The sequence below is a fragment of the Chionomys nivalis genome, chromosome 14 (genome assembly GCF_950005125.1).
Source record: "Chionomys nivalis chromosome 14, mChiNiv1.1, whole genome shotgun sequence".
Lineage (NCBI taxonomy): Eukaryota > Metazoa > Chordata > Mammalia > Rodentia > Cricetidae > Chionomys > Chionomys nivalis.
In genome coordinates, this window is record NC_080099.1 from 36,207,460 (window position 1) to 36,234,621 (window position 27,162).

General features: G+C 41.0%; 1 protein-coding gene across 2 annotated transcripts in view; it reads right to left on the reverse strand.

Moving 5' to 3' along the window:
• Positions 1-1,347: 1,347 nt before the first annotated feature.
• The window catches only part of Commd10 (COMM domain containing 10), a 132,714-nt gene continuing 106,899 nt past the window's right edge, over positions 1,348-27,162 (reverse strand). For both annotated transcript variants that reach the window (XM_057788859.1, XM_057788860.1), the window contains 2 exons: positions 2,868-2,927; positions 1,348-2,150 (listed from right to left, as the gene is read on the reverse strand). In XM_057788859.1, coding sequence (XP_057644842.1) covers positions 2,112-2,150; positions 2,868-2,927 — 99 coding nt within the window. In that variant the 3' untranslated portion in view covers positions 1,348-2,111. The remainder of the gene's footprint in view (positions 2,151-2,867; positions 2,928-27,162) is intronic.

Below are 27,162 nucleotides of genomic sequence, written 5' to 3' on the forward strand. Positions count from 1 at the left end.
GGGAAGGCTGAAACAGGATTCCCGGGTCGGGGAGACTATGGCCAACCTGGGCAACATGGTTGTGCCGGCCAGTTTTTGTGCTAACGCGACACAAGCTAGGAAAGAAGGAATATTAATCAAGAAAATGCCTCTATGGGATTGGCCTGTAGGCAAATCAGCAGGACATTTTGTTTTCTTGATTGATGATTGATGGGGAAGAACCAGCTCACTGTGAGCAGTGCCACCCCAGGACAGGTGGTCCTGGATTGGGAGAAGAAAGCAGGCTTAGCCAGCCATGGGGAGAAAGCAAACAGCAATCCTCCACGGGGTCCTCATGAGGTCCTGCCCTGACCTCCTCTTCAGTGATGGACTGAGATGTGGAAGTGTGAGCTGAAATAAAAGTCTTAGCTCCCCGGTTACTTTTCAGTCACGGTGTTTACAGAAAACCTACCTAAGACAATAGTGAAGTCATTTGCCTTAGTGAAGCTAGAGTTATTTGGGATAAGGGACTTTCAACTGACAAAATGCCCCCACTAAGACTAGCCTGTAGGGAAGCCTATGGAGCATTTTCTTGATCGATGGTTAGTGAGGGAGAGCCCAGCCCACTGGGAGTGGTGCCAACCCCGGGTAGGTGGTCTCAGTTGTGTAATAAAGCAGGCAATCAAGCCATGAGAGCTACCCACAAGCAGCATCCCTTGATGGCCTCTGCTCAGCTCTTGCCTCCAGGTTCCTCCCTCAAGGAGGGAGTGTGACCTGAGGGCTACACGCTGAAGTAAACTCCATCCTCCCCAAGTTGCTTTTGGTCATGATTTTTTGTCACAGTAACAGAAACCCTAAGACGTCATCCAAGGAAAAAGAAAGAGCGACCCTAGAGGTCACAGAAAGAAGCACATGACGTTACGTTACAACCTGCACTGAGCTGTCCAGCAATGCAAGCTGGTGCTCTCAAACCCTTCGTATCCATCAGTTAATAGATTAACAGCTGTGACAGTTGCTTTCTGCAGTAACCTGAAGTTCCAGTTCTTCTCAGCGACAGCACTCTTGCATGAACACGTACGGGGCTCAGTGGCACACACTGAATGCTGGCTGGAGATTGGGGTACACTGTAGTATCCAGGACGCTCACGTGAGAGATGCACTCAACTGTAATTGTTTTGTTTGCTTAACCACAGGACGTTCTGAAATCATGTTCCTTCCTGTGAAGAGGGCTATGTCCAAGCTGCTCTCTTCTTCCCCTGGAAACAAGGTAAGACACTTCCCTGATAAAAATTTCAAATGTTTTTCCCCCCCAGGAAATCACATATTTTTTATACATGATCACAGTTTAAAATATAAAGTAAAAATACTGTACACTTGAATTTAAAGAATTCTAAAGGAGAAAACTTTTATTGACTGACACCATTGACTGGGTATATCCACAGAAGGAGAATGCAAAGAGTTGCTGATTTAAAATGTCAGATTCCCATGTAGGACTCATTACAGGTGTTTTCATTCATGATCTCGATCCTCTCCGTGCAGTGAACTGCACTGTTATTAATCTGCAATAGTATATATAAACCTAGATGATTGTTAAACCATTAAAGACAGAAAAATTCAAGTGGGTAGAACAAGAGGATCACATTGGAATTAACTCAGAATAATACTGGCACCATTTTGATTTCCTTCTTGTATTATATCTCAAGCAAAATAAAGTTGTAAGACAAATGTCAGAGCATTTGATGGCCCGGGGCTGCTTCCCTAATTAAGCAATGTAATTATAAGGCTACATAGTCTGCTAGGGCACCCATCACACCTCCCGCCTGCAGACCTTCGCTGATCCATGAAAGCAGGACTGCGGCAAAGTGACGAGGCAGCAACCTGACGAAAAGGCAATACGGCGTTCACTTGTGATTTCTCTCCGAAAGTTTTCAACAGTTGTTCTTGGCTCACGTGAGGAGAGAGGGTATACCAGAAACCCCCGTGCTCTTACTGTGATCTCCCTTCATGGAAAGTATTTGTTTAAGAAGTGATTAAGTTATAGTATCTGTAGAATAAAGTCACTGAGTCCTCTCAAAAATATACTCGGGCAGTTCCTCTTCGATGCGAAAGAATGAGGTGGCAGGAATGTGACGGCGAAGCCGGTCTTCAAGGACATCATGAAAGGGAATCCAGCTGTGCTTGTATGGTCTCTAGCTATTTATAAAGACAAAAATAATGACAGCAAGTTAGTGAAGGGAACAAACCATACAAAATGTTAGAGACATGCAAACCAAAGAGAAGCAATGGCAGTGGGCACGTCACACAATGAACCCGCACACAGGGCATAACGGTAACACTCAGGCCGCTTTTCTTGCTAGGTAAACATGTTAGGATTTAGGCTTGTCATTTAATTTTTTTTTTATTTATGAAGGATGAAGACTTCTAAATATTACTGCCTTACATGTGCTCAGCTATTTCTTAGTAAATTATCGCCATATGGTAAGACTTTAAAGTTTGGTAGTTAATGGAATGCATTTTCCTGGGGTACAAAAATCAATATTTGGGAAAAAATGAAATACAAACGAAAGAAAAATCACTAAAATCTGGCAGCTTCCTTCTAAACTTGGGCCCAGCCACTGAAGGACTTCAGGTGATCTGTGGACCAGAGGCTACAGGGGGCAGAGTGCCTTGCTCAGTCTTACAGAAAGCATCAATCCTACTCTTTAGTTAAAACCATTTTCATTTTTTCTGGCTTAGTTTTCAGATTCTCTTTGTCTTGGTTCTGTCTAGAAAGCTACTGTGAGATACGAGTTGTTTACAGGAGTATAAAGAATTTGGCCCTACAATAAGGCATTCCGAAATAAAAATGTATATATAAAACCAGAAGTGCTAGCAAATCTCCACATTTCAGAAAACATTTAAAACACACACCTTGTTGTAGAAATCGAACAACTCCTTGTGGTTGAATTCCACTAGAACCTTCTCCAGGTTCTGTAAAGAAGAGGAACAAAGGGGAAAGAATGAAATTCCTGCTGTATTTTCCAATGCTATCCAGCTAGCCTAGGTATATGGGATTCCTAGAGCTCACAAAGTCACTTCGTGACATTCCACTTGAGCGAAAGGTTTCAACTCTACAGGGACACCTTTCTTTAAGTTGACTCCTCAAAGGTTAATAAAATATACGCTAGCAAGAGAACAATTTAATTACCTTTTTTTTTTCAAGACAAGACAGAGATAATACATGAGATTATATTTCATCTTTCTCAGCAGTCCATTTAAAATCTAGTAAATAGCATTATGCATGCACTGGAGGCGGCGTATCTGATTGAACTCACCCAGCCATTAATGGCTCACGTGGGCACAGCCTCTGCCTCCGAGCACTAGCCTGACAGTTGCCATCTTAATGTGCTACGATCGTTGCCTTCTTTCATGTGCAGACGCAGCACAAGCTAAGTTAGCACGACAGTGTCAAAGCTAGGACTTATCGTCTGAGATTCAGCTCGCATGCTTTGGTGGAACCATTTTGAGTGCTACAGAGAAACATTGTGTTGGCATCTCCAGTGATCTAGTTAAGTGGGTTCCCAACCAGCGCAACTGTACCCCACCCAGCTGAAGCACCAAACCACAACATTGCTAAGTAGCTAAGAAGGTCTTCCCTTAGCCAAGGTTCGCCTGAGGACAACGGCAGAATGCTAAGAGTCTGCTACCCTGCCGATCCCTCTGCTTTTCCCTCATGCCACGGAGTGAGCATCATGGCTGAAGGGGTGGGAAGCTGCTGTAAACAGTTATTAATTGTAGTACTTAACCCTGGTCGAGTGTACAGTATCGACTCGATTCTTAGCTTCCGTGTTGTTCTTGTGAAAAATCTCTTTTGATGGTTTCCACTTTTATAACAAAGCCAACGGTTCAAACCAAGTTGTCTTAGGCCAGTGGGGCTGTGCTCAGAAACAGTGCCCTCTTCATGAAGCCCGAGCACACAGTACTGACTTGCCCAGTTCTTACACTTAAGCCAGTGAGTGGGAAGCCCATCAGCTGTGTAGCCCGATCCTTTAGGAATTGTGCAAATTATGAAGGTCGTGAACCGTATTAGAAAAAGTATTCAGCTAATTGGCACACAGTAATCACGCAAAAGTCTAACCAGCAGGAACTAGTGATACAATGGCATTCTCTCTGAAGTTAGAAGGGGTTTACCCTCCCAGTTCCATGTCAACAGCTATGCGGAAATTAGAGGGGGACGACTATGTCAATAATTTATCTGCATAGCCTTAAACCCAGCACTAATTTGGGTTGTTTTTTGCTTTGCTCTGTTTTAAGGTAGTGTTTCCTAGAATGTTACACTGAGAGACGGAATAACGAAGCAGGCTTATTAAAGCAACCACGGCTACTGTGACAGTGTGTGGTAGGCTAGAGAATTTGAGGCCTCTTTCTTCCATAAAGGCATGGAACCAACAAAACGCAGACCAGAATATGACGGTAAGAACCCTTGATGCACTAGTGCATAGCACTGGAATAGCTAATACTGAAAAAAAATAATACAGGCAATGACAAGTGAAGACATGTGGAGGAACTGCAACCCTGCACACCAGTAGTGAGATCAAAAAGTGGTACAACTGCCATGGAAGGTCCAGGGCTGGAGAGATGGCTCAGCAGTTAAGCGCACTTGCTGCTCTTCCAGAGGACCTGATTTTGGCTGCCAGCAACCACCTCAGGTGATTCACCAGTGCCTGTAACTCAAGCTCCGGTAGACAATGATGTCTCCTGGCCCTCAAGGGTATCTGCACTCATGTGCATACTTCCCTGCAAATACATAATTGAAAATAAAAACCTTAAAAAGAGAAAGAAGTTTCTTCAAAGATTAAAGATTGAAGCTGGGAGATGTCTCAGTTTTATGAGTGACCCTGCTCTCACAGAGGACCCAAGTACGGTCCCAGCAGAATGGTGATTACCAAGGCTGTGTGTGGGGGAGAAATAGTATTTTCTTTAAAAAAACACGTACAGAGATTCAGATGTGTAGGAGAAAAGGATCTGGATATCATTTTACAACAAAAAGACAAGGAACAATTCCAACTGTGCATTCAAAGTAGTTTTAAGATGGTATATTTTATGTCCTATTTAAAATTTTAAAAATTATATATATGAATGTTTTCTTGCATGTATGTCTGGGTACCATGCGCATGTCTAATGTCCCTGGAGGCCAGAAAAGAGTGTCTGATCTCCTGGAACTGGAGTTACAAACAGTTGTTAGATGCCAGGTAACTGCTGGGTACTTATCTGGGTACTCTGGAAGAACAGACAGTGTTCAATTGCTTGGCCATCTTTCCAGCCCTGTCTTTTTAAAACAAAACAAAACAATTTCAATGTACCTACATGCATGGGTATGTGTACATAAAATTTTGTTGTCTTGCTTTACTGAAACGTTTAGTTATAGACATAAAAACATTGACACCTGGAGTAAAATATGCAGGGAACTGGTATCTGCGCCTGGGCTAATTCCCAGTGTGCACTGCCACTTCCCTTCTATGACAGTGGCCTAGAGGAGACCATGGAGAATAAGGAACTGGCTAATTTTAGTCTATGGTGGCACACTGGTTTGTAGAGAAGAAAGAACCTAGCTTAGACAAAATGCAAACGGTGTCTGACCCGAGCAGTTCCCTACACTCATGTTCGGACAGGGAATCCCAAGAATCCAAGAATTTTAAATTAAAGTCTCCTTTTTTGGGCATTATGAAAACACTTCACTAAGTCAGGAAAACAGAACATAGTTTTGCTAAGCTTGGGAGCTTTAGCGACTTTCAGATGCAGCCGCACGTTTGTCCCCCATTGTCAGGCTTGCTGCAGTTCCTATGATCAAAAGCTTTCCTGTGCCCACTATATCTTAAGGAAAGTGTGCTCCTAGTGATGCCTGAGATACAGCTAGAAAGCTCAAGTCTGTTTATCGTCTAGAACAGACCCGGCTCTCTTTCCCTTCTTTACAGAATGCATCGAAGGTTCTGTCCATGAAGGAAGCAAGCTTTCAGTACCATTTTAATGCCCATACACACTGGTGGCTATCCTGACCCAACCAAGAAAGAAAGGCATTTATGTTTGAGGAGAACTCTAGAGTTAGTATTTGAGGGTGCTGCTCTTTGGGGTAACTGGATGCCTGACATCTTTTCCTCTACTTCATATCCTTCTGGCTTTTGAGTCAACTCATGGTTCACGAGCATGTCTGCTGAGAGAGAAGGGGGAAACGTGGAAACTGAACTCTGTCATCTCAGTACCATCAGCTGTAACAGTGGGTTTTGTGGAGGAAAGCAACAGAAACGCTCAGCTAAAGTAGCTTCATATACTGAAATGAGACAAGGGATTCTCTACCTGCGTCCTGTCAACCACTGTCAACAGAGAGTAAATGGCTGTCCCAGCAGCAGAGGAGGGCAGCCCTTTCTGGATGCACTGATCCAGGGTTGATCAGGGCTGATGAAAACAGCAGAGGCAGCAGGCTTCCATATGTACAGAAACATGGTGGAGTCCGTTTGAGCCTGCTCCCCAACCACATCACCTCAAGCTCTGTTATGGGGTGAACAGCATCTCCCTCAAACTCTTACAGTTGAACACTAACTCTTTGAAGCTCACAACATAACTGCATCTGTGGACAGAAACTGGAGATTCCAGAAGAGTGGGCCCTAACCCAGCACGGCCAGAGACCCGGATAAGGTAAACACAATGTAAAGACCACAGAGGGAAACAAACGCTCATTTCCTAGCCCGGAAGAGAACTTCCGAAGTGCGATTCTCCACAACCTGACCTGGGTCTTCTCCAGAAATGTGAAGAAATGACATTGTGCTTATGTGACGTCTGTGGCACTTTGTCATGGCTAGAACATGAATTACATACCTCTCCCCCAAAGGCCCATGAATTTAAGGTTTGGACCCCAGCTGGTGGTCCAACTTTGGAGACTAGTGAAACCTTGTGGGGCAGGCAGCTGGAAGAAATAGCCTTCTGGGAGCTTATATCTTGTCCTTGTCCCTTCTTGTCGCTTTCTGACTTGCTACTGCAATGACATAAGCAACTTCTACCAAAAATTCCTTAGCCTGAGATTCAGAGCAACTTTGAACTGCCATATTTTAAATTATGAATGAAATAAATATTTAAGTTGTGTTTTTAAGCTATTTTGATATATAAACCAGAAAAAAACCCCAAAAATTAAAATCTAGATTAATAGCCATAGAAAGCTAATGTAGGCCCTACAGTCTCTTTCAGATATTAAAATAAAAATCGTTGAAGACATTGGGTGTAAGGGTAACACTATTTTATTTACAATCAATAGCTCAATTTTGCCTTCCAGCTGGCCGTGGACAAAGCAGCCATGAGGTTACCGATTTAGTTCAGCTAAGAAATGATGACTTGATTTAACGTCTGCAGTGACAGAGACAAGTGGGAAAACAAAACAAAAACAACAACAAAAAGCCGGGTGGTGGTGGCGCACACCTTTAATCCCAGCACTCGGGAAGCAGAGGCAGGAGGATCTCTGTGAGTTCAAGACCAGCCTGGTCTACAAAGTGAGTTCCAGGACAGCCAAGGCTGTTACACAGGGAAAGAAACCCTGTTTTGGAAACAAAACAAAACCAGGAACCAAACAAAAAAGAAATCTCAGAGAGAGAGAGAGAGAGAGAGAGAGACTGTTTACAGGTACCATGGCTATCTGGGTGGGGTCAGGAGGTCATAGAGGGATGGAAAGCAGAAGAAGAGCTGCCAGTTTGCTGGAAAGAGCTTCTGGACGGGACAGAACTGAAATCAGCAACACACGGGCAGCAGATCCAGAAGGTGGATCAAATGAACACTTCCAGACAAGGGCTCAGGAGGCAGAGATCACCCAGAAAATACACTGGAAAGTCTGGAGAAGACCATCATGTAAGAGAGGCAAACTCAGGAGCCACTGACACTTAAAACCAAGCAGATAAGACAGCCTTGGAATAGAATGCAGTGCGAGAAAAGAAGGCGCTCTGGGCTGGATGATTAGGGTAAGCAGGTCCCGGATAAACACCGAGCAGCCCCAGCTTCACACATCCTCCTTACGTGCTATTTACAAGTGTGCAGTGGCTATTTATCACATTAGAATATGAATCAGGAAGTTAGTATATGCCTTCCACCTTCCATTTTCCTGTTACATCCACTGATGTCACTAACACTATTACCTAGACAGATGGGGACTGGGAGGGTCCCTCTCTCTCTCTCTCCTCCCTTCTACATGTAAGATTACAGCTAAAACTCTATTTAGGAAGCTCACTGTTTCTATGGTCTGGGCTAATCTTACGCATTAATATACCCAACTTAGACGTTCTGTACTTGATCGGAAAACATGGTAAAGTAAAAACGAAATAACAAAAGATGGGTATTCTGCCAACATCTTGAGAAAGATCACTTTTATATTCCTCTTCCCATTTAATTTGTAAGCTTTTCCTCCAGAACTTGGATGAGGTTGCACGTACCCATTAGCAAAATTCCCATGGAACTAGAATGCAGTCAGGTCCTCAGCACGGTCTGACTTGATGAAAGACGACACTAAAAATATCTGCCGCTTTCCCATTAGCGAGGAACACAAATACATTGTGAAAAGAGAAAAGCAATTTTGTCACAAGTCATCTAAGCAGAAATAACAAAAATATCCCAGAAAAGAATTAAAATTTATATTGCTTAGCTTTCAAATCTAAATTGAGTATCAAAATTAGAGATGCTACAATTATTATTAACTACAGCCACGGAGGCAGATGCTCCTGTGAGGAAAAGGCAACCAGATCTTGTTCAGCTGGACCTAAGACACTTTGCTTGGTCTCTGGAGGGGTTTTCTTTTCGGGTGAGGAACCTAGGCAGTGGGCATGTAAGTCACAATCCACCCTACTGAATGAGCACATTGAACAAAGACCTCTAGACATTTACTAAGTAAATGTCTTTGTAGATTATATAGCTATAACCAGAGATAATGCTAAATACATTCCAGCATATTTACAGTTAGTGGTTCAACTGTCTTTATTAAGCATTACTATTCAAAATGATCAATACAATGTCAGCTTTTAACAGATCAAATAAGCTATGAACTCCATCTATATGTATAAGCCATGGGCCATTTCTCTTTCCCACACATCTGATCTTTAAGAAATGAGCTATGTGTGTATTACTGATGTGAGATAGGTTCATCTCCCAAGAGTTTGTTGGTTTAATGACTTAAGGGTGCTAAAAGTATATCTGCATCAGCAAATGAGGCCTCTGAACTGAGCTAGTTAAAATACAAAAAGGTTAGCTAGAAAGTATTGTAAAGAAACCTGTTCCATGCCGACTGGTGGTAGCACACGCCTTCAATACCAGCACTTGGGAGACAGAGACAGGCGGATCTCTGTGAGTTTGAGGCCAGCCTGGTCTACAAGAGATATTTCCAGGACAGGGTCCAAAAGCTACAGAGAAACCCTGTCTCAAAACACCCCCACCCCCCAAAAAAAACCCTGCTCTACAAAGATAAAGGCTGCACACAAACAACAGAGATGGGGACAGTCTTCATCCTTGCACTGCATCTAGGGGGTGGCAATAGATGGGTGTAGACTTTGATTTGCATGTCAAGATGGTTGGGGGGTTCCCCTTTCCATGAATAGACACAATCATTCCCACTTAACACAGAAATACATACGAACTAGGATAAGGTAAAATAGTCAATATAGGTCTTGAGGTGTCTCACTAGCCTAAGCAAAAAGAAATATACTGTAAGGCTAAAGGCTTCAATTTCCCAAAAATATGCTGAAAAAATTAATAAATTGTCTTAGCTTTGATAATAAGATCAAATAGAACAAAAACAAGTCTCTGTGAAATTTTCACAAAAGCTACATAATGTCATTACCAAGTTTAGAACTTTAATTTCAAACAAAGGAATAAGAAGTGTTATCTCAATGAATATACAAGATACAGAACACAGCAATAGAAATGATCACCTTCACAGGGCATGGAGCTACGTTTCATCATTTCCTCCGAAGTCTTGTGATTCCAAAGTCTCTAGAAAATATTGCCCACTCCAGCAATTTCCTAAAACTCATAGGCATGACCCTGTTCAATGAGGAGGCGTTCTGAGAACCTGAGCTTATGTCAAAGAAGATGAAAATTTAAAAAAGACATCTGCCACCAACAGAGGCAAGCCATGGATAGCATTTGCTGAGGTTAAATCAACCAAAGAATAACTTTGTTTTTTAATCTTTAAAAAGGATATTTTAGCAAAATGCTTGTCTGCTTTAGAAGACAATAGTATATAAATTGCAAAAGCAAATTCCAAGCTCATTAGTGTGGCATTCACCAAATTTGGCCCGTGTCTCTTAAAGATTCAAATTCTGGCATCATCTTGCATGCAGATGGATGTGGTAGTAAGGAGAGTACCAACAGTGTTTCACACATCGTCCTCTGGGTCTCGGTTCCTGTTACTCTTGCTGTTCTAGCTGCATCCCGATTGAATGCACGTACACACATGCACATACTCTCTCACACAGTTCAGCCAACACCGAATCATCTTCCCCTGAAAACATACTGAACAGAGTCTGTCAGAGAGCGGATTCTGAGTGAAGGATGACAATGTTTTTCTACTCAGCCATAGTACTTGACTCACAAAATATTGGACCTCATAACATAATCAAACTATAACTATTGATTCTCAATAAATATGAATAAAAATGACTTCCACCACAAGCTGGATAAAGCAGAAAATCTGGCATTTTACATTACTGTGCTGAAAAGAAAATGTGGCAGTTTGTCAACATGATAACAAACCTTTCTGGCCAGAAATCTTTAGGTAACACAGAAGTTGTAGACACTGCACATTTTCAGTGTGTTCAACTGGGCCGATCTCTCCTGGCTGTCTGACCCGTGATCTGAACACACCCTTCACTGTGATTAGAAGAGGCAATACTCTCACACAGACAAAACAACGCGTGACAGTCTCATCAGCAGATGTCTCTCCTGTACGGTGGGCCGTGAACTGCACAGACACTTGGAGCCAATCATAATGTAGCCTGTGTAGTATTCATTAACTGTAATGCATTATGTGTGTGCTGATATGTCATTATGATATTAGGCTTTGGCGTGGATACATTTAGCTATGGCTGCTGAATCTAATCAGCATGATAAGAGGTTTTAAATATCATTACATGAAGTTCTTTAAATAGCAGCAGCTAAGAATGGAGCTTTTCTGTATTAAATATTATAGGTGATGTGTTATGTTTTCTGGAAAATGGAAATTATTATAATCAGAAGCACTTTTGCCAAAACATTATCATTTGGAATAGCCGTATTACTTCCCAGAATGCTTTAGTACCCTGACTGATGGATTCTGGGTAAACTACAAATGCCAGGTCAGACTCATACTGTTTTCAGAATGCAGTGTAAAAGACTTGGAATTCAACAGCCAAATTTTGGGATCTGTGATCTTCTTAAAATAAGTATTGACAAAACTCTGTGTGATACATTTGCAGTTTCCAAAGCTACATTATATTTGTTCTAAATTAAATAACCTACTACAGTGAACAAGATGTATAGTTAAAGGTATATGCTAGCTCCTTCCTTCTCCCCCACCTCTCTGCCCAATCTTTTTTCTTTCCTTTTCAGTGTCTCCTCTGGTTAGCCCAGGCTGAGCTCATCTCCCAGAATCTACAGGCATGAGACACTATGTCCAACTGATTTAATTCTTCAAAAAATAATTGTGCTGTTCAGTCAGTTTGAAGGAAGGAGGACCAAGGTGTCCTCTACAGCTCACAGTCCAGATGCCATGTACACGTATCTGCTTAGAGGCTGCTTTAGCAGGATGGAAAAGCTAAGTTCAGCATTGCTTCAGTTATAAAATGCATTTAACTAGCCACCAGTGAATAGTGACAATCCACCACTGACTGCAGAGTAATAGGAAGTACTAACCAACCCAATACCTAGGAACCCAATTCCCTAAAGACAGCCAGGGACAAAAGCAAAAATTGATAGAGGCGGGATTAACTCAAAGCAGTAACTGTCCAGGGGGCGCTTTAACCTCTAACACTGCTGTTCTGAACACGCTATGGCCATAACTGAAACCACTTTCCCATCCTCATTAAATCCTTGTAAACTCTAACTGTAAGCCTGACTGGAAAGCCATCCTGGAATTAACTGAACTAATGATGCAGATCCCACAAAAACAAGCGCCTTTAAATGGCTGGCACATTTCTAATCCTCAGCCAGGAGCTCGTGAACAGTATTTCCATTTTATGCTTAAAATATTAGTCTGTGGCAGCTGCCTGGAATTCAACACAGGCAACACCACCACATAACTCAATTCGTACTATGATACTTGAGACAAAGAGGGAATGCATGTTTTACAGGGGAAAATAACACTAGAGAATTCAACTTACTTTTTAAATAGTAATGTCATAGAAGTTCTCATATGCTAGTCAGTTCGTTCATTTAAAGTGAGTAATTCAGTCCCAAGGCTACACTCTCACAGTTAATTCTAGAAACTCTTATCACCTCTAAAGCAACCCCGGACTTTTAGCCACTGCCTGCTAACAACCCCCCCCCCCTCCGCCCTGGACAGCCAGTAATCTAGCCTTTACTGGTCTGCCTGTCTAAAAAAATTAACATAATCATGTATAAGTGGCATTTTGTGATTAGATTCACCTTGTGTTTCCAAGATTTATCCACATAGTATGTAACATTAACCATAAAAGTATGGTCCAATTAAAGCAACTAAAACTGTTAGAATTGGATTCTACAATTCAGACTTAACAAGTCATGCATGACACAAATATATGTCTAGACACAGTACATACAAACAATGCTACCATAGTTTGATTTTTTGACAATTAAAATAAAATATAGCATATAAGCATGGCTCACAAACACACTTTATTTTAAAAAATAATTTAAAGAAGTATTTTTTTCTCCTTCTGGAAACCTGTTACTCATATTTCAGATTCTCCTGAAATGTCACCTCCTCTGGGAAACCTTGTTTGATTCTTCCCAACGCCCACCACCCTAGCTGCCTGCTCGGCTTCTCTCATACAGTGGAATCTGTTAGTTCTTGCTATGATGGACTGCAGCGGAAGTGGTCAGATCATGCAGGAAGCGCCTGGATGCCAAGGACAGTGATATACACATTTAATGTCCACTGTCATCGACATTATTGGTTTTTAATCTTCCAAGACACACTGGGTATTGAACACACTGTCTTGTTCTTATTAAGCATTTACTTCACCTGAGTTATAACCCAAGCTCCTTACAGAACAGTTCCAGAATGGGAAAATGTTTATTCAATTTTTAATCTACAGATACTCCTACGACTTTTTGATAGCTATTTCTTGCCATATAATTTTCATCAGAATTTTGTGTTTTGTAAAATCAAGCAATAATGAGAAAAACATTATAAAAGTAAAGTACAATTAATAATTTCAGTAATAACAGCAAACATGACACTAACTAAATACAAGCCGTCATTCCAGGTGCTTCAGCCCTATGAAGTAAAGGAATTCTCGTAACAATCTCATGAACTTTCATTATCTCTACTAGATGTGAAGAATTGGAAGCACAAAGATTTGTTTAGGCAACTTAAGTCTGCACAACCAGCAGGCTGGCAGCCTGAACTGTAATCTGGTAGCAAGGTCTCAGAAGTCTATGTTCTTAAACTGGCCTGTGGTATATATTAGACTATAGGAAGACACTATAGGAAGGCACAGCAACTCTGGGGTGTGGGAGACTCCCTGGCTGGAGTCCCAGCCACAGTGATTTTCTGAGCTTGGCTTCTTCTATTGTAAAGGCACTGTAAGAGGAGCTCTGCCATCAGGCGGAGTGAGATTATGAAGATAAACCTGTACTATACCGGAGTACACCTGCAAGACGGTAACCGCAATGAGGGCAGTAAGCCCATACTTAAACTGTGAAGAGACTGGACTTTAGTTCTAGGCAGTCTCCCCCCCAACCACCTTTAGCATTTTCACTTTCCTTATGAATATGCTATTTTAAATAAAACTATTTTTAATGCATGGGCTTTCACCACATATATTTTCAAGGTAATAAACCTAGAGAAATGAGGTTATGTGATCATGTAACTATGTCTTCAGTTTGTTCTATAAATTAAGTTATAGACATCCTTAGTCATCAGAGAAATGCAAATCAAAACAACTCCAAGATTCCATCTTACACCTGTAAGAATGGCCAAGATCAAAACCACTGATGACAACTTATGCTGGAGAGGCTGTGAAGTAAAGGGAACCCTTCTGCATTGCTGGTGGGAGTGCAAGCTGGTACAGCCTTTTGGGATGTCAGTGTGGTGAATTTTAGGAAATTAGGAACAACCTTCCTCAAGACCCAGCAATACCACTTTTGGGTATATAACCAAAGGATGCTCAACCATGCCACAAGGACATGTGCTCAACTATGTTCAAAGCAGCATTATTTGTCATAGCCAGAACCAGGAAACAGCGTAAATGCCCCTCGACTGAAGAACGGATAAGGAAAATATGGTACCTTTACACAATGGAGTACTACACAGCAGAAAAAGAAAAAACCGACATTTTGAAATTTGTAGGTAAATGGATGGAGCTAGAAAACATCATTTTGAGTGAGGTGACCCAGACCCAGAAAGACAATTATCACATGTACTAACTCATAAGTGGTTTTTACACATAAAGCAAAGAAAACCAGCCTACAAATCACAATCTCAGAGAACCTTGACAACAATGAGGACCCTAAGAGAGACATACATGGATCTAATCTACCTGGGAAGTATAAAAAGACAGTATCTCCTGAGTAAATTGGGAGCATGGGGACCATGGAAGAGGGTTGAAGGGGGAGGAGGGGAGGCAGGGAGTGGAGCAGAGAAAAATGTAGAGTTCAATAAAAATCAATAATATATATAAAATATATATACCTAAAAATAACTAAGTTATAGAGACCTAAGGAACTTTAGAATATGTTTATGTTTGCCAGGTTAATGCCAGCTAATGGCTTTTATCATCTTGCTATTAATTGCTTCTTGGCTCTTTAAATACGCCTATATTAGCAATGTATTTTTAAAACCACTACTTAAAGGGCAAACTCAACTATACCACTGATCCACACTGAAAATGGCCAGCACATCAGAACAAGAAGACTTAAATATGAAAAACTAAGGAGAAACCTGTTATTCATACTTCAGACTCTCCTGAAATGTCACCTCCTCTGGGAAACCTTGTTTGATTCTTCCCAGCGCCCACCACCCTAGCTGCCTGCTCTGCTTCTCTCATACAGTGGGATCTGTTAGTTCTTGCTATGGTGTACTGCAGCGGAAGCTTTCAGATCATGCAGGAAGCGCCGCGACATCAAGGGCAGAGCCATATATATTTTTAATATCTAGTAATATAGAACATGAATGTTATAGGTTAACCCCCACACACAAACACATTGGAGATTTATCTGTAAAACCAACTTTCCCCCTGAAAGCCAGGATCCAGCAGAGCTAGGGCAGAGTGCCACTAGTCTAAGCACAGAATTATGTGTGTATACATTAACACAGCTCAGAGCAAATCCGGCCAACTGCAGCATCAACCATAATGGCTAAGGGTCTAATGTGTGTAAAACACCTATATGAACGATGACCTTTCTACTTCATTCACGTATTCACCTTCCTGACTACATATTTCCTTTAACCCTGTAAGTCAAACTCATTCGATACGTTCTGGTACTTTGATGATTTGTATAGAATACTGTGCGGTTTTGGGGTTTCAGAGTAATTTCATTTTTTCCGACATATTTATAGTATTGGGGCTAGAGCAATGATGAACATGTATAGCCTTTGCTTTACCTGAACTGAAGTGTACAACAGAAATAAAGAAAAAGAACAAGAAAAGTTGAATGCTGTAACGTCAAGGTAGGGGTACTGGAGAGTCAATAGAAGATTCATAAGAGAAATGACAGGTAATCTAAGATCAGAAAGGTAAATTCTTGGGAACAGGGCAAGATAGGGAGAACATAAAAGGAAGTAGGCTAATGTGATAATATTGAACTATAGGTTAGGGTAGCTGTAGTCAAAACGTAAAAGAAATACACGCATTTAAAGATGAGATTTCCTGAGTAAATTGGGAGCACGGGGATGATGGGAGAGGGTGGAAGGGGAAGAGGAGGAAGGGGAGTGGAGAAAAATATATAGCTCAATAAAAACAATAAAAAAGAGAAAAAATAAATAAGATCAGGAAAACTCAACGACTCTTCCAAGCGCTAGGAATGAAAGGCAAGCATCAGGTGTGGGAATCAAAGAGCAGGGACCAGTCACTGCGGAAAGAGGAGGGTGTGGGAAGAAGTCTTGGTTGTCTTAGGTCTACTGTCTAGATGAGACCATGACCAAAAAACAAGTTGGAGGAAAAGTATATTTGGCTTATACTTCCATACCACTGTTTATTATTGAAGGAAGTCAAGACAGGAACTCAAACAGGGCAGGGACCCGGAGGCAGAAGCCTAAGTAAAGACTATAGAGGGGTGCTGCTTACGGGCTTGCTCATCACGCTTGCTCAGCCTGCACCCAGGTGGGCCCTTCCCAAATCAATCACTACTTAAGAAAATGCCCTACAGGCTACTGTACAGCCCAAACTTATGGAGGCATTTTCTTAATTGAGGTTCCTTCCTCTCAGCTGATTTTAGCTTGTGTCAAGTTAACATAAAACTATCCAGTACAGGGATGGAGCAAAGGGTAGGAAGTGGGAGTTCAACTTAACACATGTTGATTTGGAAGTATCTTTGGATAATCAAGTGGAAAAAGAAAATCAGCATGCTATTTAACATATAAATTTATTAGGGTTAGAGACCTGGGTTGCTGATATAAACTTGAAGACCTAAGGACAGAGGAGCAGTTAAGAATTCAAGTTTAAGGACTACAGGGTATGGCCCAAGGACCATACATGGAGAAGATCAAGAATAAATGCTGGAAGGCAACAGCAGCCATTGAGGGAATGCCTCGAGGGGTCGGATATAAACCAGAAAAGTGCTACCTTGGCTCCTGGGTTACAAAAGTTACTGGAATAACAACAGCTCTCAACAACCCAATTGAGACAAGGAGTGGTAAGTTATTATTCTGGATTCAACAAGGGGATATTACAGACAACAACAAAAGACTGTTCCTAGCTTGGTAGAAAGCAGCCAGCCCAGTATTCCCAGAGGGCGATACAGAGCAAGGTCATTCAGTGAACAGGGGTTGGTCTGCTATAACCCAGAATGGCCATTAGCTTTCTGAAATAAGGCTTCCTGGGGCACCCCACACTGTCTGTGACTGCTTCTGTATTACAGCCACAGGAAGCCTGATCTATTTATGATCTGGCTTTTAATGGAAGTTTACTAATCACTTTTGCCACACATGTCTTAAATTATTAGTTCTATTTACCAAGTGACCTAACAAACGCTCACATCCCTCACTGCGTTCAACGCTGCCTGTTAAAAGGACATGCTGCTTAGGTGTCAGTGAGGAAGTGAAGTCTGAATGAACAGTGTAATTGCTCATTTCAAAGTTGAAATGTCAGGCCTCTGCTGTCATCTGACATTTCCCTGTTTTATAGGAAAGGCTGATGACAGTTTCAGAGGCTTGGGATAAACAAATCCCACCACCCAGCAGCTCATATTTATATGAAGTTTACAAATGTCACTAATGACTCGTGCAAACTTCATGAACGAATGCAATTTTAATATTGACAAGTTCAAAAGGAAAAGTGTGTTCTCTCTCTCTCTCTCTCTCTCTCTCTCTCTCTCTCTCTAACAGCTTATTACTAATAGGGTTTTGGAGCCTTTTTCAAACCACTAGTGATTAGTTCCAAGTATTTTATTTCATGTATTCACATGACGTCAACAGAAATGTATTTGAGCATGAGTTTAGGAACTTCGGTTTCTCTAAGAGGAAGAAGGCAGAGGTTGCTGGGAAACACTGCGGCAAGCAGATCTCCCTCAGTTATTACGTGGGGCCCTGCTGGAGTGACTCCTGGGTAACAAAGCCTTCCATTTGATGTAATGCTTTGTATCTGCTACTCATTAGAGAGGCTAAGGGCCTTTCTAGTTCAGTCATTAATATTAATGAATTCTGTGACCCCGGCCAACTTAATAAAACAAACTTTAAAATACCCTGCTAAGTTCTCAGTAATAATTTGGAACTCAAAATTGCCTGTTATAGTGCTGGAAAATAAACAAAGGCATTTTCTACCTGGACGTGGGGAAATGACAAAATGGCGAGAGCATTTATTCAACATGTCACGTTATGAATTTGGGCCACATATGGCTGCTTCATAATCATAGGCTAATGGAAGAGGGAATTATGAAAGAACAGTTCCCCCAAAACTCGAGCACAGTGTAAATTATGTTAATTCTGCCTGGGGTGTGACTGGTGTAAAGTGTTTGCTAAACATGTACAGCCTGGGGCTGAAAGCCCAGCAGGGGGAACGGGGTGGGGGTGACGGCAGTAGGGGGTGGGAAGGGGAAAAGACAATGAAGAAGATAAATCACCCCTCAATCCTCCCACCCCCAAACTTCCCAAAACAATCGAGGCAAAACCTGCTTGGTTCCAAAAGTGGTAAAAAGTGATTCTTACCTGTAAATCGGCTCTGAGTTAACAAATATAAAACTGTAGAATTTCTGGGATATACTCTAATAGTTGTGAAAAAATATGTGTGCCATGCATGCAATTGGAGGAAAAGTCAATAGTTTTATAAAAGCAGGATGCTTGCACAAGTGTCTTAGGCATTTCGTAAATATGATCAGGATTACTTTTTGTTTGTGTTTTGAGACAGGGTTTCTCCATGTAGTCCTGGCTGGCTTGGAGCTCCTTAAGCAGACCTACTGATCCCAGACTTCCGCCTGCCTCTGTCTCCTGAGTGCCAAGATTAAAGGCGTGCGCCACCATGCCTTGCCAAAAATCTCTTTTTTAGAGGGGGAAAAAGCCAACATGCAGAATAATCTACTTTAAGCGAAAGCACAGAGAGTTAGTCTCTTTTCTCAGACAATGTTATTCCAGGTTAAAATCACAACTAGCTACTTTTAAACTTATGAGCACAGGCCACTAAAAAATAAGGTTATATTAGTGTCTTAAAAATATTCATAAATGAATGTCTGTAATGAACTGAATCACTAAAATTCATTTTAATGGTGATGGATGGAATCCAAAATTAAGTGATATTATTACTATTAAAGGCGTTTTCTTAACCCTTTGCAATACAGGAAAACAAACTGAAATGTCAACTGCCCTAATCCAGGCTTTAACAGAGACTTAAGGATATAACTTATTCACAGTGGGATGTATGAGTGTATGCCAATTCTTCATAGTATGAACTTACCTGAAAACCAGATAATACCTCATATTACAAGAATCAACCATGTTTTACATTTAGATAACACATTGTTTTTTTTTCCCATGGAACTTAAGATATTCTGCAAGATCTACCAGAAATGATCTCTCTCTCTCTCTCTCTCTCTCTCTCTCTCTCTCTCCATCTCTCCATCAAACTCCAGATCAGAAAACATATATATTACACAGGGTAAGTGGCAAGTTAGCAATATGGCAATATAAGACAGTGTGTAAACATCTTTTTTCTTTTCCTTCTTTCTTTTATTCTTTTTGTTTGTTTGTTTTTGTTTTTTGTTTTTCAGACAGGGTTTCTCTGCTTAGCTTTGGCACCTGTCCAGGAACCCAGGCTGTAGACCAAGCTGGCCTCGAACTCAGATCCACCTGCCTCTACCTCCTGAGTACGAGGATTAAAGGCGTGCATACTATCACTGGCTTTAAGCTCATCTTTTTTTAAAAAAAAAAAAAAAAAAGATTTATTTATTATGTATACAACATTCTGCCTCCCTGTATGCCCACACGCCAGAGGAGGGCGCCAGATCTCATTACAGATGGTTGTGAACCACCATGTGGTTGCTGGGAATTGAACTCAGGACCTCTGGAACAGCAGGTGGTGCTCTTAACCTCTGAGCCATCTCTCCAGCCCCAAGCTTATCACCTTTAAAGGAGATGACAGTGCTGTCTCTACTATAAAAACACACAAAATTCAGAACTGCACACACTTCTATTCTAGAATTAAGCCTGGCTTTGCCCCTTTCTCTGGTTGGGAATGAACAGTTTCTTAGTCTCTGATAAGTAAGGCGACAGCAGAGTTGCAGAAAGTAGAATCTTTGCACGCTGAGAGCTGTTCTGAAGGTCATGATAATGCTAGGTGCTGTGACATGTTCCCTTACAGACCGAGACGTCAGTGAGGAATGCCCTTACCAGATGAACTTCCCCTAAACAGTAGTTTTTGTAGTTACTATAGAGGATAAATTAGAATATCAAATAGAACCATTGCTTTAAACTTATATTCAAAATTTGACCTGAATTATACTAGGATGAATTTACAGAAGAAAATCCTTTTTTGCTTTCCAAGCAGCTCGTCTTATACTTTACTTAGCAGAAGTCATCTAAGGGAAATACACATCTGGGAAGGGAGACCTGGGTGGGTCTTACACAGCAAGACCACACTGGGGTCACGCACAATTTTGACTTGAATTAGGTGCACACTTTGAATAAAGCCCCGTTCTCTCTAATTCTTCCCAGGAAGTGTGATTTGTCCCAATTCAAACACCTCTTAATGTTTAATTAATGTTAACCAAGAAAAGTTTTCAGAACAAAATATGAACCAATCATTTTCTAAAATACCTATGTGTGTACAGAAGCAAACACTTCCCTCTATATTACTGAGATGTTAAGAGAGTCTAAGTCTAACCACAAACAGTTTTTGTGTTGCTGTTGTTTTACAAGATAGGGTTTCTCCTTGTAGCCCAGGCTGTCCTGGAACTCACTCTGTAGACCAGGTTGGCCTTGAACTCACTAAGGTCCTCCTGTCTCTGCCTTACGAGCTCTGGTATTAAAGGTGTGCACCACCACCACTTGGTGTCACAGTAAGGTTTTTTTTTTTTTCCTTTGAAATAGGGCTTCCCACAGAAATTTTTTCCCCACAGAAAATTTTAATCATGACAATATCAAACCATAGCAAACAATTTTAAAATAATTTAAAAATATTTTAGTTCTGAGAACTAACACCAAACCTAAGAAATACCTCAAGCTTTCCCCTTACTATATTAGCTCTTTCTGCTGGTGACTAAAGTCCATTTCCAGAGCATTGTTTTCAAATATTTCACTTTTTTTAAAAACGGAGAGAATGGTCCCTAATAATACTTATTTACATTAGCCATTTTAAATGTAAGGCTGAAATATGAGAGAAGAACTGCCAACGATTGTGCAATTGAGTCCACCTTGTACTATAAGTCATTACAGAGATGACTAACAAGGTCATAAGATTCTCTATTTTGTTCTCTTCTTGTAGAAAACACGAAGAACTTATTTTAGAGTAAAGCATTGGGAATTCAAAGACTTGCCAGCCACCACTTAGACAATCATCTAATTTATGGCGGGTACATTTATACATTTTGTAATAATTAATGTACTTGAAAAAATACCTGGTGCTGCAAGATCAAGAACAAGACAGAGATATTCACTTTCTCCTTCCCTCTTAGGACAGCAATAGATGTTTTAGCAAGGACAGCTGAGCAACTACAATAAATAAAGGATATCCAAATTGTAAAGAAAAAAGAATCAAGTCAGCCATGTTTGTAAATGGCACAATTCTCTAACAGAAGAAACGACATTCTTCATGACCAGATTGTTAACACTTGTAAAGGAATTCAGTGCAGCTGCAGAATATGAAATCAGGATCCAGAAAGCTACGACATTTTTATACACCAGTAATGAAACTGCTGGAAAGAAATTAAGAAAGCAAAATAGTTAAAATATTTAGAAGAAAAGTAACAGACATCTACAAGAAAAATTATAAAACACTAATGAATAAAGTGATAGAAGATACACATAAACTGGGAAGATATGCTCATGGATCAGAAAAGCCAACACTATCCAAAGTAATCTACAGAGTCAACGTAATTCCTTTATAATTACAAAAGGCTTTCTCCACACAAAGAGGAAAGAATCCTAGAACCACAGGGTACCAAAAGAGGCCCAGAAAAGTTAAAGCACTGTGGGGAGTGGAGGATCATGACCTGCCTTTAAAACACCATGTCACGGGCTGGAGAGAATGGCTCAGTGGTTAAGAGCATTGCCTGCTCTTCCAAAGGTCCTGAGTTCAATTCCCGGCAATTCCCGGCAACCACATGGTGGCTCACAACCATCTGTAATGAGGTCTGGTGCCCTCTTCTGCAGACATACACACAAATATTGTATACATAATAAATAAATAAATATTTAAAAAAAAACAACACCATGTCACTCAGGAATTTCGGGATCAACCTACCCCTGGACCCAGCAATACCACTCTTGGGAATATACCCAAGAAATGCCTTATCATACAACAAAAGTATATGCTCAACTATGTTCATAGCAGCATTGTTTGTAATAGCCAGAACCTGGAAACAACCTATATGCCCTTCAATGGAGGAATGGATGAAGAAAGTGTGGAATATATACATATTAGAGTACTACTCAGCGGTAAAAAACAATGACTTCTCGAATTTTGCATGCAAATGGATGGAAATAGAAAACACTATCCTGAGCGAGGTATCCCAGACCCAAAAAGAGGAATATGGGATGTACTCACTCATATTTGGTTTCTAGCCATAAATAAAGGACATTGAGCATATAATATGTGATCCTAGAGAAGCTAAATAAGAAAGTGAACCCAAAGAAAAACGTATAGTCATCCGCCTGGATAGGGGAAGTAGACAAGATTGCAGGGCAAAAACTGGGAACTTGCGGGTGAGGTGGCATGGGGCTAAGAGGAAATGGGGTGAGAAACGTGAGAAGGGGAGGATGGGAGGAGCTTGGGGGAATGGGATGGTTGGGATATAGGAAGGGTGGATACGGGAGCAGCGAAGTATATATCCTAACTAAGGGAGCCATCGTAGGGTTGGCAAGAGACTTGACTCTACAGGGGCTCGCAGGTGTCCAGGGAGATGTCCCCAGCTGGTACCTTGGGCAACTGAGGAGAGGGAACCTGAAATGACCTTATCCTATACTAATGAATATCTTGCATATCACTTTAGAACCTTCATCTGGCGATGGATCGAGATAGAGACAGAGACCCAATTTGGAGCAACGGTCTGAGCTCTTAAGGTCCAAATGAGGAGCAGAAGGAGGGAGAACATGAGCAAGGAAGTCAGGACCACAAGGGGTGCACCCACCCACTGTGACAGTGGAACTGATCTATTGGGAGCCCACCAAGGCCAGCTGGACTGAGACTGAATAAGCATGGGTTGAAACTGGACTCTCTGAACATGGCGGACAATGAAGGCTGATGAGAAGCCAAGGACAATGGCACTAGGTTTAGATCCTGATACATGAACTGGCTTTGTGGGAGCTTAGCCTGTTTGGATGCTCACCTTCCTGGACCTAGATAGAAGTGGGAGGACCTTGGTTTTCCCGCAGGGCAGGGAATTTGGACTGCTCTTCAGTATCAAGAGGGAGGGGGAATGGAGTGGGGGGAGGAGAAGAGTGGGGATGAGGGAGGGGAGTGGAGGGAGGGGGCAATATGTGGGAGGAGGGGGAGGGAAATGGAAAACGGGGAGCAGTTGGAAATTTTAATTAAAAAAGAATAAATAAATAAATAAATAAATAGAATGAGCCAAGGGAATGAATGGGTATTAAAGAAGGCAGACAAGCTGCTAACAAACACATGAAAAGTGCTGACCTCACCACCCCCAAAAAATCCATATCAAAAGCACAATGGGCTAGCCTTCCATCACAGGTAGACTGGTTATTACATCCACACACACATTTTATACACACATTGGTATACATAAAAGATCATGAGTACATGGAGAACGTGGGGAGGCAAGAAAGGAAAGACGTTCAATGCAGGACAGCAGGAATCCTGCTTGTTCTTTAGTGCGTTAGGGTAACCACTGGGTAAATTCATTGATGGGGCACTTAAAAAGTCACTTGAAGTAGCAGCAAATAAAGATGACTAATGGTTGAGTAGACAGAAATTCCTATTATCCACATCTGATTATTATGCACTGTACACATTCACTAAATTACCATGATGTACACCCCAGAGGGATGTTCAAATACTATGCCTGAATAAAAAAAAATCCTGGCCCTAAATTCAATCTTCAATTATTTTTTAAAAAAATACTGTATCTTAATGGCTAGTGATTAAAAACTAGCTGTTAATAATGTTCTCTTATAGTAATTAAAGAATTATGAATAGAATAAAGACATACCTATCTTCTCTAAATTCTCTTAGGTCTAACCCTGAGTATTGTCATGACCATTATTTCAATTTAATTTTGAAATGCAGCATAAATTTGTCTATAATATGTTTTCCATTTCCATTTTGATAAAACTATATTAACTGATACTACGGCGGTTTGCAAGGGATGTGGAAAAATTTAACTAATAGGTAACTTTGAGACAACTGAAAGCATAAACAACTGGATCCAAACAGAAAAAGATGAGTGGAAATATTGGTCAGAATAATACACCATCTAGTGATTGAAAGTATGGGCTCTTAATCTCAAATGTTGTATGCGAGTTCTGGTTCCATCATTTGCTAGATGCTTGGCCTTACATAAGGTAATTAACATTTCATGCCTGACCCTCCTTATCTTTAAAGCAAGAAGAATAACAGTAACTTATGTAAAGTGTTTAGAATAGTGAATGTTATATATTAAGTACTCAAGAAAACTCTTAGTTGGTATAACTATAAAACTAGGGGAAGCAGAGAAATTACAAACCCAGATGCTAAGAACAGTGGGTCAGCAGCGCCAGAGGAGGAAGGTAGTTATGTAAGAAGTAGGGCAGAGCTCCATGTCCACAGCATGGTGAGATTGGTGACTACTTTTTCAGTGGCAGAACACACAGCATCTTCCAGTCAATGGGGATGAAGATTTCAGATCAGTCTCCATTTGACTTGTTCATGTTTACAACTCAAGTTACCATCAAATTCTGGAGGGTAACCAAGATCAACCTTTGGAAGTCTATACACAGCCACTGGTCAACAACTCAAGAAGAGGTAACATGCTCCTGGTACTGGTTGCTGTTCTTTTGTTTTGTGTTTTTGGTAGCATGAGGTATAAAGCTGGGGTACTGTCCCCAATTTTCACAATGATTTGTGACAGCATGCAGAAGAGCTGCACAAGATCAAGCTAGACAAAAATCCCAGCATGGAAGGGGGCATTGAACACGAAGTCTTAGGCCAGTCGAGACACTACTGGCATTCGATAGTTGATAGGAGAGGAAGAGTCAGTTTTCTGACGCTTCATAGGCTACCCATGCTTACGATCAGCCCACACACCCATGAGTAATTAAACAACATAAACTAGACTCTATGGGGCGTTGAGAGCAGGCACGCATAGTTTAGTTTAGTGGGGTGGATCTGGAAGGAGTTGGGAAAGGAGGGTGAACATGATCGAAAAGACAACGTGTGAAACTCTCAAAGAAATAATAAAAATGGTATTTTAAAAGTTCTAGTGTAGAAACAGGCACCCTAAAGCCTAAGTCAAGTCCAAAGTTAGAAAATTAAGTTGGTAAGTGTGATGGCTATTTTTGGTTATCAACTCAATTACACCTGGAATTAACTAAAACCCAAGTGGCTGAGTACACTTGAGGGATTTTTCTTGACTGAATTACTTGAAGTGGAAAGACCCACCCTTAGTCCTGGTCTTTGGAGGTGGGTTCAAAGACCCACCTTAAACCTGGGCCACACCTTCTGGTGGCAGCCTCTATAAAGGACATAGAAGAAGAAGGAAGTTCTTGTTCTTTGACTGCTTGCCCTCACTCTCACTGGAAAGTACAGTCCTTCATTAGCATTGGAGGCTGCATCTTTGGGATCCCAGCAGACACTAGAATATAGACTGGAATATAAGAATATAAGACTAGCTGAGACATCCAGCCTCATGGACTGAACAACTGCAGATTCTTGGACTTTCCATCTGGACAGCCATTGTAGGGACAGTTAGAACAGAACCTGTATGTCAGTGTAATAAATCCCACCATCCATCCATCCACCCACCCACCCACCCATCCATCCACCCACCCACCCACCCATCCATCCACCCACCCATCCATCCATCCATCCACCCACCCATCCATCCCTATCCCTCTTTCTCTCTATGCCCCCTCTCTTTCTATCTCTCTATGTATCTATATAGATGATAGAGATTCATCCTATCAGTTCTGTTTCTCTAGAGAACCCTGACCAATACAGTAAGTGAAGATAAAAGTCAGATAACAGGAAGTTTGTTGCGACTGGTGAAGCCTGGTTGACAGACAGACGTGAAGGAACCAAGATATCTGCACATACACAAGAGAGTGCAAAATAAGATGAGAAAGCAGAATAAATGAAGAAAGAGACAGTAGTTAGGTATTTGAACCAATAATAACCAAGCGTATGTTAAATGAAGTCACTGCAGTGAAAGCTGTTGTCATGGGGGGCATATTTGGGGGTGCCAGCTTTAAGCTATACTATCAGTCTGGTGAGAGGCTTTTCCCATATGCCATAAGAATGTTTGTGCACAAGTGTACCTCACCAGAGTACAAGGAGGATCACCAATACCCACCAGAAAGACCTCCAGACACCCTAGCAAAATCAGTTAACACCTTGAAAAACAGCAATCATCGTTAAGGTTTTCACATTCACAACTCCATGGGCGGTGCCTACGATTTCTAATTGCATCCAGGTTTTCTGTTCAATGAACAGTTTTGAACATTCTAATCAACTTCTTTTTAATCAAAACTAGTCATCCTGGCAAATGAGACAGCATTGAGAAATGTAATTCAGGATGGCAGTTTTCTTTTAAAACTATGTTTTAAAATCAGTTTTGGAAGCAGGTGTGTTTTTAAAATTAACAAATTTTGACAAGCTACTTGTTTTTTTAAAGTAGGAACTGACTTTATTAGAAAAAAGTAAAAGAAAAATAAAAAAAATTCTTAGTTATAAGAAAGCAGTACACGAATAAAAACAAGCTTAACAACATATTAATATCCATTTTTCAAAAGGTGAGCATGTGGCTTCACTTCTTTTCCTTAATTTTACATCGGTTTAATGAAAAACATAAAATGATCACTTTATAAAATACCTGAGCTATGTAAATGAAACCTTTTCATATTCTCTTCTAGACACTTATTAGCAAACTTTGTTTCAAAATATAATGGTAAAAAATAGGACAAAGTCAATCCCAGGGCCTAATTTTGAACGCCAATGTTTCT